Source organism: Thermobia domestica, chromosome 2, assembly GCF_964235325.1.
Source record: "Thermobia domestica chromosome 2, izTheDome1.hap1.1, whole genome shotgun sequence".
Lineage (NCBI taxonomy): Eukaryota > Metazoa > Arthropoda > Insecta > Zygentoma > Lepismatidae > Thermobia > Thermobia domestica.
The window spans coordinates 15,160,994-15,179,726 of record NC_137455.1 but is presented as its reverse complement, the minus strand read 5'-3'; the positions used below and the strand labels follow the sequence as shown (position 1 = coordinate 15,179,726).

At 38.5% G+C, this 18,733-nt stretch overlaps 1 protein-coding gene across 15 annotated transcripts in view; it reads left to right on the top strand.

Moving 5' to 3' along the window:
* LOC145670574 (uncharacterized) overlaps positions 1-18,733 on the top strand; it is a 216,704-nt gene that overhangs the window by 152,215 nt on the left and 45,756 nt on the right. Inside the window, exons 1-2 of one of the 15 annotated variants that reach the window (XM_081739426.1) lie at positions 1,763-2,066; positions 14,009-14,162. The exons of 12 other annotated variants lie outside the window; for them this stretch is intronic. In XM_081739426.1, the coding sequence (XP_081595552.1) occupies positions 1,913-2,066; positions 14,009-14,162 (308 nt within the window). In that variant the 5' untranslated portion in view covers positions 1,763-1,912. Of the gene's footprint in view, positions 1-1,762; positions 2,067-14,008; positions 14,163-18,733 lie in introns of those variants that run through there. 2 more of the 15 variants (XM_081739418.1, XM_081739432.1) reach the window with 2 other exon arrangements.

Genomic DNA, 18,733 nt, shown 5'->3' with positions numbered 1-18,733 from the left:
AACGGATAGTGTAACTTGAGCGTTAACGTTACATATATATATAGAGTGTTTCAAAACAACACCGACAACGTTTGGGAGGTGATTCCTGACACCAAGATAGGAGAAAAAGTACAGACCAAGCGGGTGCACAAATGCCTCCTTTCGGAGTTACAGGCTGCCGAAAAATTGAACTTTAAAGGTCCATAGCTCCAATACTATGGGACCTACCGGAGTCGGGTCAAGACTTTATTTAGGAACGTATGTGCCCCATCCAAATATCCATGTTTCAGAATCCTAATGTACTTCCGCAACAATTTTTAAAGAGGTAGTTGGTGAGTACTTCAAGGTATATACCCGTAGCCAAACTTCCTCTATAAAAATTGTTGCGTGAGTACCACAGGATTCTGAAACCTGTATTTTTGAATAGCGCACATATTAGTTCCGAAGTGAAGTCTTGACCAGACTACAGTAAGTTCCATAGTTTTGGACTTAGAGACTTCTAAATTTCATTTTGTCATGTTTTCGGCAGCCTATAACTCCAAAAGGAAGCATTTGTGCACCCAGGTTGGTCTATACTTCTCGTCGTATCTTGGTGTCAGGAATCACTTCCCAAACGTTGTCGGTGTTGTTTTGAAACACCCTGCATACACTTTACAGTGGCAGATCGCGAGGAAAGTCATGTCGGTAAAAAGTATAATTTTATCGCTAAAAGCGAAGGAAAGAAAAGGTACGTAATGTCATAATTCGTATATACCAGAATAGGATGTATGTTTTCCCTCGCGATCCGCCACTGAATGTATGGTGTGGGTTGTTTATATAGAGTTGTTTGTCCTCTACTTCTGAAAAAAAAAATGACTTTGAATATGTCGATGTCCTAAAGCTGTTAGGCATTGCGAGAATTGTCTCATTGCGTCTATATCCTGTTTTAATGTAAAATTGTGACAATTGAATCGAGAAGTATGTTTATAATAATGAGTTGATTTTGTGTTTAGTGCCCCTTTCAGCAGCTATATCAGACGTGAACTTACTGATTAACGTGGAATCCGAACTACATAAGCTCCCACCGGGAATTGAACTAGCAATGTCAACTGACTCGGCTCGGTTCGGCTCAGCTCACGCCGTCTCGGTTGAGGTGAGCTTCGGCTCGGCTCGGCCCAACTGTGTTGAGGGCTCGTGCGTGCTCGGTTGGGTGAGCTGTGGCTCGGCTCGCTGGTGACTGAGCCGTTGACAACACTAAATCGAACCCGGGTCTCCTACGCCGAAGGCGCGTACGCTAAACGCTTAACCACGTAGGAGCTATGTTTATAATAAATACATTAAAGAAAAACAAACATGGAGTACAGTTAACTATGGAAATAAGAGGACTTTGCTAATGCTCTCATTAAGGAAAAAGCAACTTAGAGTAATAAATTAATTTTCTTGCATTTTTCTTACATTTGAGTCTCGTGTACCATCTTCAAAATAGCCGCACCTTGTATATTGCTTATAGTTTTGGAAGAAATTCTGATGAATGTACCACATGGTTTTGCCTTGTTTCAGTTATCCTAATAGGCCTATGCACTTTTTTCTTCATAATGACATTAAAAAAAGACACACACATATTGTCTTTAATTTTCGTTTTTTTCCCTTTCTTTTCTTTCTTTCGTTGCCGTCATCTTCGTGTTTAGAGCGAGCGTAACTGCCAGACAAGCTTGCTTTTGCAATTGCTTCTTCGTTCTTTTCGCTTTCACTTGAGTGAAGAGGCGAACAAGGTCAGCACGCCAGCCATGGTGGAATGACTAGAAGGTGATTGCGTGCGCATGTGGCGTGGAGTGCCGTCGTAGCTGTGACGTCATGTGAGTGGCGAGGGACAGTGGGGATAACGGGAAAAGGCGCAGTTGGAAGTGACAAGTGGAAATTCTTTTCTGTTCGGTTGTCTTAAGTGATATCGAGAATGCCTAACTGTGCAGTGTTTGGCTGTAATAATCACTACAGAAAAACTAAAGGAACCAATATAAAATACTTTAGATTTCCTCGAGAAAAAGGCGAATGTCTTAAGAAATGGATTTTAGCTTGCAAGCGACGGGATAGAATAAACCTAAAATATGGTGAGTTTTATATACAAATAAAAAAATGAAATGTTAAATAAAAATTCTGGGTAAGAATGCACTGGGTAAGAATGCACTTTGAGTAGAACAAGTGATTTTCGGTATTTTTTTAGTTTCTTCCTCAATCTTGCAAATATAAGATTTCTAGTGTTACTTACTTCACAAAATATAGCTGAACGAGCGAAGGGGTTTAGAAGCCCCGCAGGGCTTGTTTTAGTACTGATTCCTATTAATGTTCTCCTCAAACTGCACTTTTGCCCAAATTCTGTAAACATGATTTCATCATGTAGTTTCTTTTTAGTATTAGTAGTATATACAGTGACTTGTGTTGATTCTACATACAAAAGTCCAATAGTACAATCAGTGCTGGATTTACGTATAAGCTAAACAAGGGCCCTACTTGCTTAGGGGGCAAAAAAAAAAAAAAAAAAAGTGATTGTAATGTAATTTACAAATAACAAGGAAAAGCAAATAATTGTTGGTTATAGTTAAGGAGCCGTACTTCCCATTTAGGGAAGGACGAGAAACTCCATACGGTTATAGTTAAGGAGACGTATTTCCCATTTAGGGAAGGACGAGAAACGCCATACTTTCAGGAATTATTCATTGACTATCTAGGATGTTAAAAAGTAGGTAATAGACTGAGTTCTTGCCCTTGTACTTAGGGTATTTAGGTAGTGCAACAGTAAGATGTATCCTCGTGCATGGGAGATGAGAAGTAGCTGTTCTTAACTATTACCTACTTAGGGTGTTTAGGTAGTGCAACAGTAAGATATATCCTCGTGCACGGGAGATGAGAAGTAGCTGTTCTTAACTATTACCCTTAACCCCACTTGTAATGTGGCTTCTGTTATCCAGTCCAGGGGCAAATTTAGGGGTGGCAGGAGAGGGCAATTGCCCCCCCCCCAAGAGTTTATATATATACTTTAATAGATTGCCTAACGTGAAAGTCTTATGTCGGTGGTGCTCTTGTCCCCCCCCCCAAGCGAAGTCTGAAATGACGCCCCTGATCCAGTCACGTTTATAATGTAGCCCCTTTTTCCAACCCTGCTTATAATGGACTCTTCGTTTCCATTTAAATGTCCATTATGTTCATAAATTGGTATATAACATATATTCAAATCTAAGAAACGGCATTTTGTCGCTGAAAAAGAAAGCTTGACGTATAAAGGGCCCCTTTCAATAGCTTAAAGCCCCACCAAACCTTAATCCGGCACTGAGTACGATTTAAAAAGGTTAACTTCGAGGTAAGACCAGGATTCGAAATCATGCGGGAGGGGAGAGCTCCGTTGCTAACGGTTAGGAAGACCTGGGTTCGATTCCGGCGGGAGCTCATGTGGTACGGATTCCACGTTAATCAGTAGATCCCGTCTCATATAGCCTCGCTGCTGAAAGGGACGTTAAAATCAATTCATGGGGAAGGGAGGGGAGTGACAGAAGTGATCATTTCTATCATCACTGCCTTCTACATAAGATATTGAGACAAAATTTTCTCCACAGAGGCAGACATGTAAGTTGAGAAGGAAGGCAAGAAGGCATCTCCCTCGAGTTACGCGTCAGAGCATTGAACGCGTTCAAGTAGTTCAGATCACATTTCATTCTGCAGGTCCACATCCCCTGTAGTCTTGGTGCTAAAAACGGGACATTGCACTTGAATCTAACTAGTGAATGGAAGGTTCCTAACAACGATTAACGCTTACAAAGATATGTATATAACAATGTATTGGACCAAGAGAATAAAGTATCCATCTCCCATGTCATGGATAACATTTTTACACTCAGATTTTGAAATTTTTGGTTCATTTTAATCATAATTTTGGAATTACATATGCATATTTAGGGGACCCAGGGGCGGATCCAGGACCGACTTCTGGGGGGGGGTCTGTGGGTTGTCATACTGCTATTTTTAAGGGCTCCAAACTTCGGGGTGGGTTTTATTTATATATATATATATATATAATAATAAAGTTTCCTCTTCTGAGGGGGCAATTGCCCCCCTCCGGATGCGCTCCTGAGGAGACTCCTCAAGAATTACAAAAGTTAAGAATAAGTACAGTAAATACAGAAATGTGGTAGATTCTCGAACAATCACGGTGGCTCAGTGGCAGAACGCTCACCTCTGATGCAAGGGGTACTGGTCCGCTTCCCGGTCAAGTGAGTTTGTAGTGGACAGCTCGTGTCTGAGAGTTTCTTGGGTACTTGCGCACTCTCATTCCACCAAAGTCTCTCAAATTCCCCATAATTATAATCGTTTACTTGCATCTCCTTTAGTCCTCGGGACATGAAACAAGCAAAACAAGGAATTTCCTTCCATTCTTTCCAAGGTGTATTTATTATTACACACTAAACAGTTATTTTGCACAATAAATAGAAAAAGAAAAAAAATACATCGTAGTAAATCTAACATTACTAACTGCGCTTATCACTGTTTCCCGAATTTTTTGTAAATATTTTGTGTAGTGCTGTGTAATCAGATTTACTCTACCTGCTAGCTATCACCTACTTTACCCGGTCCTACAAAGATAAGTTACCTACACAAGAATATTAGGGATGATTAAAAAAAAAAATCAAAAGATTGCGATCTTGACCAATAATTAGTTTTTGGATCAGGGCCATACAACTTTTGAACGGCCCCTAAATCGAGTTTTCGTATTTTCTACGGAATAAGCACATCATACTAAGTTAAGTGATAGTTTGGGTTTGGCCACAAGCGTAATTGTAGAGGGTAAAACCGTAAGTGAGCTAAGGAACAACACATGTAGAGTATTGGATCAAGCCAAAAAAATGGTTCGAAAGTAACTGCTTATGCATAAACAACACAAAAACAAAATACCTACTTTTTCACACAAAACAAAACACGAAAATAAAAGAAACCAAAAATAAGTTGACCAATCTAAAACTAGATTTCACCCATGAAATTAAATTTTTAGGATTACATATAAATGAAAATCTAACTTGGGAAACCCACGTTAAAGAAATAATAGTAAAATTAAATTCCAGACTTTATACACTCAGGATACTAAAAGAAACGTTAAATACTAAAGCTTTGATCCAAGTATACTACGGGCTTATACACCCTATACTAAATTACGGCATCATTTTCTGGGGCAAATCTTCAAGCAGCAAAGCAGTCTTCATGAAACAGAAGCAAGCAATACGGATAATATTTGGTCTACACATGAGAACATCATGCAAAGAAAAATTTAAACAGCACCACATCCTTACCCTACCATCTATTTATGTATATTAAACTGCAATCTATGCAGCTAAACTGAAAGATGGAACCCAAATAAATCACGTATATAATACCAGACAACAAAATGAAAGAAGACAATATTTTACAAAACTGACATTAGTACAGGAAGGCCCAAGCCATATGGAGTACAAATTTACAATAAGCTGCCCAGAGAAATAAAAAATGAAGAAAATATAAATGTTTTAAAAAAGAAACTCAAGAGATTCCTGGTGGATAAAGTATATTACAGCGTAGCAGATTATCTTTACAATAATGTATATTAAATAGTAGTAACATATTTATTTTTCTAAGTGTATTTACTGTAAGAAAGAGGACTGTCTGAACTAGGGATGGCCAATTCCGGAATTTTTACTTTCCGGAATCCGGAAAGTAAAATCGGAAAATTCCGGATTTCGGAAAAATTCCGGAATTCGGAAAAATTCCGGATTTCGGAAAAAATCCGGATTTCGGAAAAATTCCGGAATTCGGAAAAATTCCGGAATTCGGAAAAATTCCGGAATTCGGAAAAATTCCGGAATTCGGAAAAAATCCGGATTTCGGAAAAATTCCGGAATTCGGAAAAAATCCGTATTTCGGAAAAATTCCGGAATTCGGAAAAATTCCGGAATTCGGAAAAAATCCGGATTTCGGAAAAAATCCGGAATTCGGAAAAATTCCGGAATTCGGAAAAAATCCGGATTTCGGAAAAATTCCGGAATTCGGAAAAATTATTTTTTCTTTTTGTAATCCTAAGAATTTTGTTCAAATGCAAACGAACAAATTTCCTTTTTGTAATCCTAAGAATGTATGATGCAAGTTAAGCTGAAACTTATATCTTAAAGTATACACTACTCAATCTTCCCATGGTTAATGAGATGTAGTCCAAAAGTACGATGTACTCCTAATATTTAATTTTTGTTTTACTGTGATATTGTCCAGAGGTAAGACATATATTACACTGAGATAAACAACTTGACATAATGAAGATGTTATCATACGTAGTTTTCCAGAAAATCGTGAGAAACGATTTTTTATGAAGTTAAAATATGCGTCGCTTGTTGCCAGTGTAATGCAATTGATAACTTTTATGCTGGAATAGTCTTCTTCTTCTTCTTCTTCTTCTTCTTATTATTATTATTATTATTATTATTATTATTATTATTATTATTATTATTAATCGTTTATGTACTGTAAAAGAAAAATATGAACCGTTAAGTAGTATATTTTATCTTGTTTTTTGATATCTTCTAACAGTAATAACAAATTGCTTGTAAATACGCAATGATTATCAAGGACAATGGCATATTAATGTAAGGACTACTCTGCAGACTAGCAATAAACAATAAACAATAACATAAACAATAGTCCCAAAAAAAAAGTAACTAACTTGGGCACGTCAGAATATTCGCGAGAATATAGGGACGCATTGAGACTAGCAAAAAACGTGGTGTTATTATTACTCAAAGGGCCGTACGATGGAGGCTTTAACGTTAATGTTAATGGCACCAATGAGCACTTACTTGCTCTAATGGTTAACCTCACTTTTGAGATGATTCTTAGAAGTGGGCGTGTTGGCATGCAGTTGGAGTACTAACGATTTGCGTCACTATCGAACACTAACGTAGCACTAGCGACGTTTAAAGTCGAAATTGGAGTCTGACATAAGTGGCTTGTCAACTTCACGGACATTATATTTTCCTTGAATGCGAGAATTTTGCGCCCTACCACAAAAATAGGAAAAAATGCACTCGCAATATATTTGCACTGGAATGTTTGCGCCCTACCCCAAAAAGAGGGGAAAATGCGCCGGCTATATATTTGCACTGGGATGTTAGCGCCCTACAATTCAACTTATTATTGTATTGTGTAAAGTAACTTCCACTCGCACTTGAACTAGGCTTGCCTCTCATCGTCTCAGTGAGTTACTCCATCCGTTATAATATTCCGAACAAATGAAAAAAAAATACAATTTTAGTTCACTAAAGGGCAATCCATACAAATACAATTTTTCATTATACTACAAAATTTACAATAAACGTATAAATGACTGATATATAATTATTTATTAATATAATCAAAGAGTATAATTTAATCTACAAAAGGCTGTTTGGCTCTACCCAGATATCTCTGTTCACAATCCTTGAGAGTTGTTTGGCTTTTCAGGACACAAAATATAGAAAAGAAAATGTAAAGTGAATGTAAAATCAGTTCAGTAATATTATCAAGAAAACTATGTACAGTGTGTTTACTTGCTGGAATTACACTTCAAACACACAATTGCGTTCAGTCGTTCTTTCAGGAAAAATGTTCCGGGGGGCACATTTAGTATTCCGGAGGGGGGTCACTGCTGGTACTATTCTATTTATTATTATATTATAGACGTATTATTTTGGTCTCCTCCGAGGGGGCACTCTGAGAGCTCTGGGGAGGCCAGTGTTCCCCCAAAATCATCTCTGGAAGAAGCAGTGATTGCGTTGATCCGTTGTGTTCTTTTGGCTTATATTGAAGTTTATTCTCCCCTTATATAGCCACAATGAAAATAAATCACAAATGGCATGGTTGTGGGGGGAGGATTGTTTATGCTGTAATGTCAGCCCCTCCGAGGAAATGCGTAAGCTCCAATAGGTTCTTTTATTTCGCAGGTCTCAAACTTCCCGGTGGAGGTACATCGCAGGCGCAATTTTCCCTGTTCTTGAGGTAGGGCGCAAATTTCCCAGACGCAAAATTCTCGACACCGTTCGAATGACCTCGGAAGACTATATCTTTTTCAATACTTTTTTATAATTTTTTACTCGAGATTTCTTCATAGCTTCTTATTAAAATACTTACTAATATATCCTCATTTTATTGTCCTAACCAATCAATATGGGTATGTTGTCAGTAAAATATTTAGATTGATCGAGCCTCTGGTGTGTAACCACAGTATCATGCCCCCATTAGAAATCTTGGCTAAACGAATCAATATATGTTGCCAATAAAATAGTTTAGAATGATTGAGCCCCTGGTAAATAACCATAGTATTTCGTGACAGACCCCCCCCCCCTTCCTATTACCATATTCTAGCTACGTGCCTGACTCAGCTAAATCTCTACATTCTTTACCAAGCACACATTTTCTAAAGCGGAAAATGCTCTCTAAATACCTAAGCTCATTATTTTCAGCAGATGCACAAACTGGGTAACATGCTATCTACATGAATGTTATATATGTCGATTACTGGAAACCGCTTCTCGCTATCTATTACCATATTTACTATATAATGATTAACGTTAAAACCGGAAATGGTTGATTTGTACCGCTTCCGGTTTGAATATTACATTCATCAGGGAACTCTATTCTTAACTATTGACTCTGTACATCATGGCCAAAATTGATTGGTAATCCATCAGATAGTTCTTGAGACTGTTTGTTTCACTGACGGACAGAATGAATATATGGCTATAGAGTTTTGATAAACTAAATTCGTTAATGAGTGATGATGGAACAAATATAAGAAAGGGAACCAAGAGTACCACCGGGAAAATTTTCGAACACAAAATTAGCCATCGAAAACCCACATGTCCTGGGTTAGAATACCATAGATGAAAACTCTACCACTGAGTCATCAATCACCCGCTTATTAGTTTTGTTAACTATTATATTAATATAAATTAATGAATGCCTGCTTATGTTAATTATTGAACAATTACATTGTATACTTCGTAAAGTCAATTTGTATTTACTGTACATACAGTGAGCGCAGAAAGTGTTCGTACACCTATGCTATTGAAACGAAAATGCCTGCGAAAAAGAAACAGAAAATTTAAGAAGTGTAATAACACACACAATATGAATAATGAAAACTAAGCTTTATGAATATATCAATAAAGAACCACAAAGACAAGTTTAATGGTCAGAAAGTAAATAAATTCCGTAGAAAATATATAGAGTAGACGCAAAAAGTGATCGTACACCTGACGTACGAATACGAAACAAAGATACCACAACTGGGGTTCACTAGTATTCACCTGAGTATACACCTCTGTATAGCATGACGAGTAACAGAATGAGTTTAGTTGTGAATAGGAGTGAAAAAACTGCACGGTGGGCTGTCGAAATGGGAAGCAACCGAACAGAAACAAATGAGGAGACAAGAAAAGTAATTATTAAAGTGCATAAGAAGGGTAAGTCTTTGAGAAAGATAGCAAACCTCAGGGGCAGATCCAGAGGGGGGCGATCGGGGCCATCGCCCCCCCCCACATGAGGAAACTTTCTTATTTTATATATAAATAAACCCATCCATAACAAGTTTGGAGCTCTTAAAAGTAGCAGTATTACTGCCGACCGCCCCTTCCCCAGAAGTCCGTCCTGGATCCGCCCCTGTATAGAGTAGCCACAATCGAGTATTTTCCGCTGTATGTTTGGAGTCGTTGTCTTGCTGAACAATAAATTGTTTTCAAGAACCATCTTCTGCCCACTAGTATGGAGATATTCCTTTAATATGTTAATATACACTTTGTAGATCATCACTCCATCGATAAGGTGGAGACGACCCACTCCTGAGGCACTCATACAACCCCAGACGAGCACGGACCCTCCTCCGTGTCTTACTTTAGAGACGAGATTTTGAGGATTCATCTCTGTATTCACCTTGCGCCATACCATACGCCTCCCATTGGACTCGATAAAATTAAATTTATTTTCGTCCGAAAATATGACCCTATTCCAGAAAGAAGCCTGATCCCTTATCTTTATACTCTTTTTCAAACTTTAGTCTCTTTATACGATTTGTCTTGTTCACCCAGAACATTTTCCTGGCTATCCGACCATGATACCCTGCAAATATTCCGCACTGTACTGGCTGATACTTTAACACCGCGTGTTTCCAGATCCGTTGCCAATTGCACAGCACTACTTTTTGGAACCTTTTTTCTTTCCCTAATAATGTAACGTTTAACTTGTTCACTCAACACTCTTGGTCTTCGAGTTCTTTTTTTATTATTTTTTTTATGGTTTCGCACAGTGATAGAAACATTATACATCGCAATTATTGTTTGTACTGTTGAACAAGGCCTGTCTGCAAGGTTTGCCAGGGGCGGATCCAGGACGGACTTTTGGGGGGGGGGGCGGTCGGCGGTAATACTGCTACTTTTAAGAGCTCCAAACTTGTTATGGATGGGTTTATTTATGTATAAAATAAGAGTTTCCTCTTGTGGGGGGGGGGCGATTGCCCCCTCTGGACCCGCCCCTGACTCTATAATACCTTGAAACAGCTTCGCACACCTCCCCAATCCCCAGACATGAACCCCATAGAACATCTATGATCTGTTCTGGAGACAAGAATCAGAAGGCACAGCTTGTCTACTAAAGAAGGCCTAAGAAAAGCTATTCAAGAAGAATGGGACATAATCAGTCCCGAAGCTACAGAACTACGAACTACTACAGGTGAAATCAATGCCACGAAGATTACAGACAATCATTAACGCACAGGGTAATCCCACAAAATATTAAATAACGTAATATACTTTATAAGCATTAATTCAAGCATAAGTGTACGGTGACTTTTTGCGTTTACAAAAAAGGAATTCTCTCTTTTCTTCTGAACAAAACAGTGATTGTGTTTGTTTGGCCTTTCTCTTGTATATAGAAATAAAATGTATGAATGTGTAGTCTTAATTCTGGTTATATATATATTTTTCCACCTCCCGTTCTCATGCTAGCTGTTTTCAATATAAACTATGCACGGTGTACGAACACTTTCTGCGCTCACTGTAGGTATGTTGACAATAAGCGAATGTTATTAGAATATTTGTTGAGATTTATTTTCCTTCACTGCCTTTCGCCTGATTAAAAAGTAGTTTGCAGTGCTTTGGAGCAGCTGCAGGTGGGAACGCGATAATGTTTGAGACATACCGGCGACTTTTTTGTGTGTGAAAATAAGATCTTTCTCATAAAGTAGTAAATAACTGCAGTAGCAATTGTCTACGTAAATGATAAAGACATATCCAACTACAAGAAATTAATACAGTATATATAGCCTATTCATTATTGTGTTTCTCTTTTAACAACTACTAGCTAAGGATGGCCAATTCCAGAATTTTTACTTTCCGGAATCCGGAAAGTAAAATCGGAAAAATTCCGGATCTCGGAAAAATTCCGGATTTTTTCTGAATTCCGGAATTTTTCCGAATTCCGGAATTTTTCTAAATTCCGGATTTTTTCCGAATGTCGGAATTTTTCCGAAATCCGGAATTTTTCCGAATGTCGGAATTTTTCCGAAATCCGGAATTTTTCCGAATTCCGGAATTTTTCTGAATTCCGGAATTTTTCCGAATTCCGGAATTTTTCTAAATTCCGGATTTTTTCCGAATGTCGGAATTTTTCCGAAATCCGGAATTTTTCCGAATTCCGGAATTTTTCTGAATTCCGGAATTTTTCCGAATTCCGGAATTTTTCCGAATTCCGGAAAGTAAATTTTCCGATTCCGGAAAACAAAATTTCCGGAATCCGGATTCCGGAAAATTTTGGCCATCCCTAGTCTGAACCCTCCAAATACCAAATGTATCTTGGTTTCAAATGGAGTAAATAAATACAATACAATACAATATGTAGTTCTCCAGATATAAGGCTTAGAAGAAAATTTTTGACTGCAAGTGAACGATTATCTGTCTTTTGATCCAAAAACGAGATAAGCACTGATACCAATAAACCATAAGCTCAGTATTAGAAAAGACTACCGCAAAGTTTAGAAACATTACATTTTTAAGAGAAGAGTTTGTTTCTGGAATAAAATGTTAGAAAAATAATTATAATATACTGGTGATGTATCATAATCAGTATCACATTCCAGCTTTGTCTAATTGCAGTGTTGAAGATAAGGGGAAACCTATTCCCGTACTTTAAAATGCTGTAATGTACACTCCTCCACTTAAGAAATCTACATAAGACATTAACCCTTTCGAGACCGGGTGGCCAAAGTAGCACCAACGGTGGTGCCACTTTCTTAATCCTCTGCTGTGTGAATACTAATTTAGATACCGGGATGATGTTTTTCTGTGACAAATATTGTTTGATCATAATTTTTTTCCCTGAGTATCGAATTTCCCTCTCAAATTTGAGCGCAAAGTAAAATATTCGAGAATTTTTAATTTTCTTTTTTAGTTTTTTCAGTATAACTTCCTTCGTTTTAGAAAGATCTACTTAGGATTTGTCAGGTATATAACGTCATATGGATACCTGATTTTTTTTAGACCAATTTGAACAACACAGTGTTGCCAACTAGGGAAATTAAAATTTTCCTATTTTTCGATCAAAAAGTTCTTAATTCTCAAAATTCATATTTACAAATCCGTACTGTACGTACGAACGCAACTCAACTTACGCCATTCGGACATCAATCCTTACTGAACAAAAGCAAGTACAGATTGTTACAAGTGGGTTTTTAGGGGACGCAAGAAAAATTCGAAATTAAGTTTTAAACCTTGATTTTTTTTTACTTTTGTGTTTAACATAATTATTTTTTAAAATTACAAGCTTCGCTTCTTAGATATCGACATGATATACTTCTAGGATGTATTAGTGGTGTACCAAAGTTTATTTTAAGATAGTTTGCGTCTGTGTAGTAGTAGTGTTTCCAGCCATAGAAAATTTTAATTCCCTATTTTAGAGGAAAAATCCCTTTTTCCCCTCTTGCTGGCTACATTGAGACAAACGTACCAGTAGCCTATCAAAAGCCCCGTCTTTGCCCTACACAACGCACCATAGAAAGATTCAATAGGATAATTAGGGGAAGTATAGTTGAGGTTTACAGTATACCTTGTTCTCTAAGTGGAAAAATAATTTGTGATTTTGTTTTTAGGGAGAAAGATATTTTTTAAATGACATGCTTAGTTTATTAGATATAGTTATGATACTTCAAGGATATATTAGTCATGTACCAAAGTTTATTTTAAGACAGTTTGAGCTTGTCTGGTAACAGCGTTTCCAGCCACAGAAAATTTTAATTCCTGATTTTAGGTGAAAAATTCGGAAAATATCCCACTTTTCCCTCTTGTTGCCCACATTGGAACAAACGTACCAGTATATAAAAGCCTCATGTTTGACCAACACAACGCATCATAGCACGTTTCAATAGGACAATTAGGGAAGCTGCAGCACCTGCGTAACTGTTGATTTTTATCATTGAAAGGGCCTATCCTGTTTGCCATAAGGACCAGACTGTGTCACGTGATCAAGTCAAAAGGCACGTTGCGTGCTAAATCCATTCTGGAGATCTGAAATCAAGATATGAGATATTTCAAGCAAGAAACCTTCCGCGTAGAGCGCCCTATGTAATTCGAAGTTGCTTATACTTTATCATTATTATTGATTTTACTCAAATTGACTTTTGACAATGTTCTACACATGTTTAACTTACGTGTTATACATCGTTTCTAAGCTCTTCGTTATGTGTTTGCAATAAGCTTTCAATTAGCCATCTCCTTATGATAGTTTTTCAGATATGTGGACGACTTCATTTTTTTTTTTTTTTTTTTAACTATGTTCCATCCATTGTAGGACAATTTCTTTCTTGAATGTAGAATCTACATAGTTTGTTCTACATTTAAGCTGATTTTCAGCCATCTGCCACAAAATCAGTTCTCATAATTTCAACGGGATAGGCCCTTAGTTCCTGTATTTACTTTGTAAGCAAAATGTACCTATTTTGCTTTCTTTATTTATTTTTCAGCTACGATATGTTCTGAGCACTTCGCTGAAGGAGCGTTTGAGAAATCTCTTCAACAACAGCTTTTGAATTACTCCCCTGTGACATCTCGAAAGTTGAAGGTGGATGCAGTACCAACTGAAAAGTTGCCTTCAAAGAAGACACTCAAAATGCAGTTGTAAATATCTTCCTTTGAAATCATTTAGCTTAAGCATTGATTATATTACGTTTATATAATTACTGTTTGTACTAAATGTTCACTCCGTTGAAGATCACTACAAATACAAGCGAAATTCGCGCGTGAGACACCAGGGAGCAAGCACTTGTTAAAAGTCCATCTGCCACCTAGATGACGTCATGCGCCAGAGCGACAAGAATTTAGCACCGCATTGCATCCACCTTGTAGTCTTTCCACCATATGGTTGCGACTAACCCCGTGTCACTTTCTCAACTTCCTCTTCGCGAATGGCTGCCGTTAAGAATATTGTCCTTGTTTGACTTGTGGGAGATGGCATGTAATGAACATCCAGTTATTGAATAGATGGAAAGTGTATTAACACAATGGCTTCTAATTCAATTACAAAAGAGTCTTTTTTGTGACAGAGGAACTTATTCGTAAGAAAGCACAAAGTATCTACGAAGACAGAGCGAATCCAGGACTGACTTCTGGGGGGTGCGGTGGGTCCTCGCGCACCCTCGCCCTCGCTGCCGAAACTTGTCCTCGCGCACCCTCACCCTCTTCGTCGAAGCTTTTCCTCGCCCTCGCGCAACCTCACCCTCGCCATCAAAGCTTGTCCTCGCCCTCGCGGCCAAAACTTGTCCTCGCCCTCGCGTCACTGGGCGAGTGAACTTGAGGGTGAGGATGCCCTCGAGAGGGCCACCCTCGCGAGGGTGAACATCTCTGGGATGGGTTTTACTTTTATATATATATATATATATATATATATATATATATATATATATATATATATATCATGAGAAAGTTTCTTCGGGGGGGGGGGGCAATTGCAACTGTACGAAGATGTGGCAAACGCAGAGAATCTACCTTAAAGGCAGTTTTCCGCTATTAGATGCTGGTTTAGTGGTTTTAAAATGAGGTGCAAAATTTTGGTTGTGCAGAAACCTTCGCATCAGAGCATTGAAAGTTTTTTCTGAGAAGAAAATTGTTCTGTAATTTAAAAATAAGAATCAGGGTTGATTTATATTGTCTGTTCAGAAACTTAACGTTTTAGAAAAGAGCAATATTATTTTAAAGTGAATGCAAGAATCAGTATTTGTAACCAGTGATGCCAACCTAAAACTTCATATATACAGTGGTGCCCACCCCTCTTATGTCCATGACGCACCCCCCGCAGTTGTCTATCCATAGGTGTTCTTCCATGAAAAAAAAAATCTTTTCGATTAATTTTTACACCCCCTCAAACATATTTATATAGATTTTTAACCCCCCAATATTTCAATGACGTAGTTTGCGTCATAGCCTCCCTTGTGGGCACCCCTGATATATATATATATATATAACACCTCCAGAGCCAGAAATTTCCATTTTGCTCTTGTTATTTGTATATCGTGAGAAAGTCAACATTTTCTAAACTTAGAAAGCATGAACAGTGAAATTAGTGTATATCAGTCATTGTGTACAATATATGAGTGAATTCAAAAATTCCGTTCGTCTATGTTTATCAAAGTTTGTGAACAAGTATTTTTCGTAACTGAAAGAAACAATTGAAAATGCTGATGAAAATAAGTATAAGAAGTATTCAAAAAGAAACGAGCCGGAGACGAAGAAACAAAAACTTTTTAGCTCTATGTTAGAAGTATTGGCTGTTGAGGCACTTGTCCCACAAACTTCCACTGCGCCACAAGGCGGTGAATGGCTGTCTCGCAGAATTCCGTGGGCTGCGTTCGAAACCTGTTCTGAACGTACTGCTGGACATCGTCGTCCGAGGTGAATAGTTTGTCCCTCAGAGCCGCTTAAGGGGACCAAAAACGGCGTAATTGCTGTGAAAGAAGTCTGGACTGTGTGAATTGTGACCGAGAACCTCTCACTTGAATTTCTGCACGACTGTCTTGACTGTGTTGGCCGTATGGGATCGGGCATTGCAATGGAGCAAAATGACCCCACGGGTGAACTTGCGTGGTCGTTTCGATTTGATCGCTTGGGGAAGGTTGGTCAATGTTTGCGCGTAACGCTGGGCATTCAATGTTGTCCCGTGCTGCAGGAAGTCTATCAGAAGGGGTTCATGTTTGTGAAGGAAGAACTCAGCATAACCTTTCCTGTACTTGTGTGGATGGCCTTGCATTTTTTGGTGGTGGTGACCCTGGATACTTTCACTGGAGACTTTGTCTTTTCGATTCGGGTTCGAAGTGATGACACTAAGACTCACCTCCGGCCATCACTTGTGTCACGCACTCATTCCCTTCCCTGGCATAGTGCTGCAGATGATCAAGACAGTGGGCCATTCGACATGCTTTCTGTTGTAGTTGAAGACTGTGGGGCACCCATTGCACGCACATCTTTGCGCCAGTTCAGTTTTTCCGTCGTGATGGTGTGCACACTTCCAACGCTCAAGTTGATCTCGGCAGCTGCGGGTTTAACTGTAACTTTGCGGTCCTGGGTAACGAGTGCATCATCGGCTAACGACACCGGTCCTTCCTCGAAGCGCTTGTGCCACTCCTTGACCCTTACAAGGGACATGCAGTGTTCACCGTACACTTGTGACATTCTTCGATTAATGTCCTTTCCGTTAAGATCGCGTGTTTCGTTGAGGGCCTGATTCTTTAACTGACACAATCATGAAACTGACTTCCTCCTTCCTTTTGTTTCTTCTACGCTTATCTCTCTCTCTCTCCTTTATCCAAAAGCGGTGATACCCTCTACTTCTTCCGCCGTCAGAAAATGAACAACGCCTCTTTGCTCTTCCCTTGACGCCTCCATTTCACTGCTGCACTGCTCACAACACAACTAACGGCGCTGGACGATTAGCGTCTGCATATGCTGGCTTTATAAGTCATGTGGCTTGTGCACGTAACCCTCTAGCGGCGGGTTGTGAACTTCGGCGCTCTTGTCGGAACGCCTATTTGTTACACACGCAATAATATTACCATTCTTTCACCGTTGTGCACATTACAGCCTTCGGCTCGTTTCTTTTTGAACGCTCCTTATACATTGTATTGTGAGTTTAGTATTTTCGTCACGGTTTTATGCCATAATTTTCTATTTAACGTAATAAAACTAGATAAACTTCATTCTTCAATCATTTCCTATGGAATGATTTGGAAGTTGAACGTTTCTCGTTTTATTTTCTTCCTTTAATTGTATTCTTTCATTTCTCTCTCTCTCTCTTTTAATACCAGAGTACAATTAACGTTCCTTGGCACTTGTTTTTTTGAGATTCACAAGCCACTATATAGACCACTTTAATACTATAACATACATTTTAAAATAACAAAAGTTCAACAGAAGGCTCTGTCTACTCCTCTCTATAGACAATTTTGTTGGTGTCACTGGAGTAGATACATGAAAAATCTCGTAAGTCCGGCCAATTTCTACGAATATTCCATTTATTCCATTTGGCAAAAAAATCCCACAATATGGGATTTTCCCTTGGGTTGGTATCATTGTTTGTAACCGCTAAGATATGTAGTGTAACTAGCACGGAGCGAAGTAGCTGATTCGTTGATTAGGAGAATTATCAACATGGGCCCCCAAAGAAAATTTTCTAGGGGGACTCAAATCCATGGTTGCTATATTACGTTTGCTAATTTTTAAAATTTGTATTAAGAAAATCTTAAGAAATTTTAATACCTTTTCATGACCCAGGAGGGAGCTCGGGCTGCACCCTGCCCTCCCTGTCGAGCGCCCATGATTAGCAACAATGTTTTCTTAGACATATTGCTCGTATGATTCTGAACGCACAATCTAAATTGATCGTTAACATATATATATATATATATATATATATATATATATATATATATATATATATATATATATATATATATATATATATATATATATTACAGTGGCGAATCGTGAGGGAAATCACATTGGTAAAAAGTATAATTTTATCGCTACAAGCGAAGGGAAGAAAACTTGCCTAATATCATAATTCTTATATATCAGAATAGGACATGTGCTTTTCCTCGCGATTCGCCACTGAATGTGTGTTGTTGGTTGTTCATAGAGAGTTCTTTGTTTGCGTTCTACTTCTGAAAGGAATGACTATGAATATATCGATGTCCAAAAGCTGCATTCCGAAAATGCGCGGAATCTTACCAAGTCCCGTGTTGCGTGTTTTATTCTCAGAATTAATATTACATTAGAGACTTTCTATTGCAAGTGTACCCTTGCTGGTGCTGCTGTCGATGTATTTTCCCGTACCTCCCTCAAAACAAGAGGGACAAGTTGCTATGGCCGAGATCCTTCAATATTTTGGATGCGGACAGGGTTACCATTCCGAATTATTTCCAGGATTTCGCTGTGCACTGTCTTCTTGTTAGCCATCCTAAGTAGATCTTCACTCGCCAAGACGAAACGACTTAATGACAAATTGGCAACACAGCCAACATCCTCCAGAAGGCGGCGTAGATGGGGTCGAAATGTGTTTCACATATTTTCCGAGGGCACAGCTGAAATAGACAGGCTTTAAAAAAAGTTGGAGATAGACTATGTTGGCTGTTTCTGTTTTGGCGTGGCTTTGCTCCCTTAACTTCTATATGGGAAGTATTTGGTCTGTGATTGTCCCC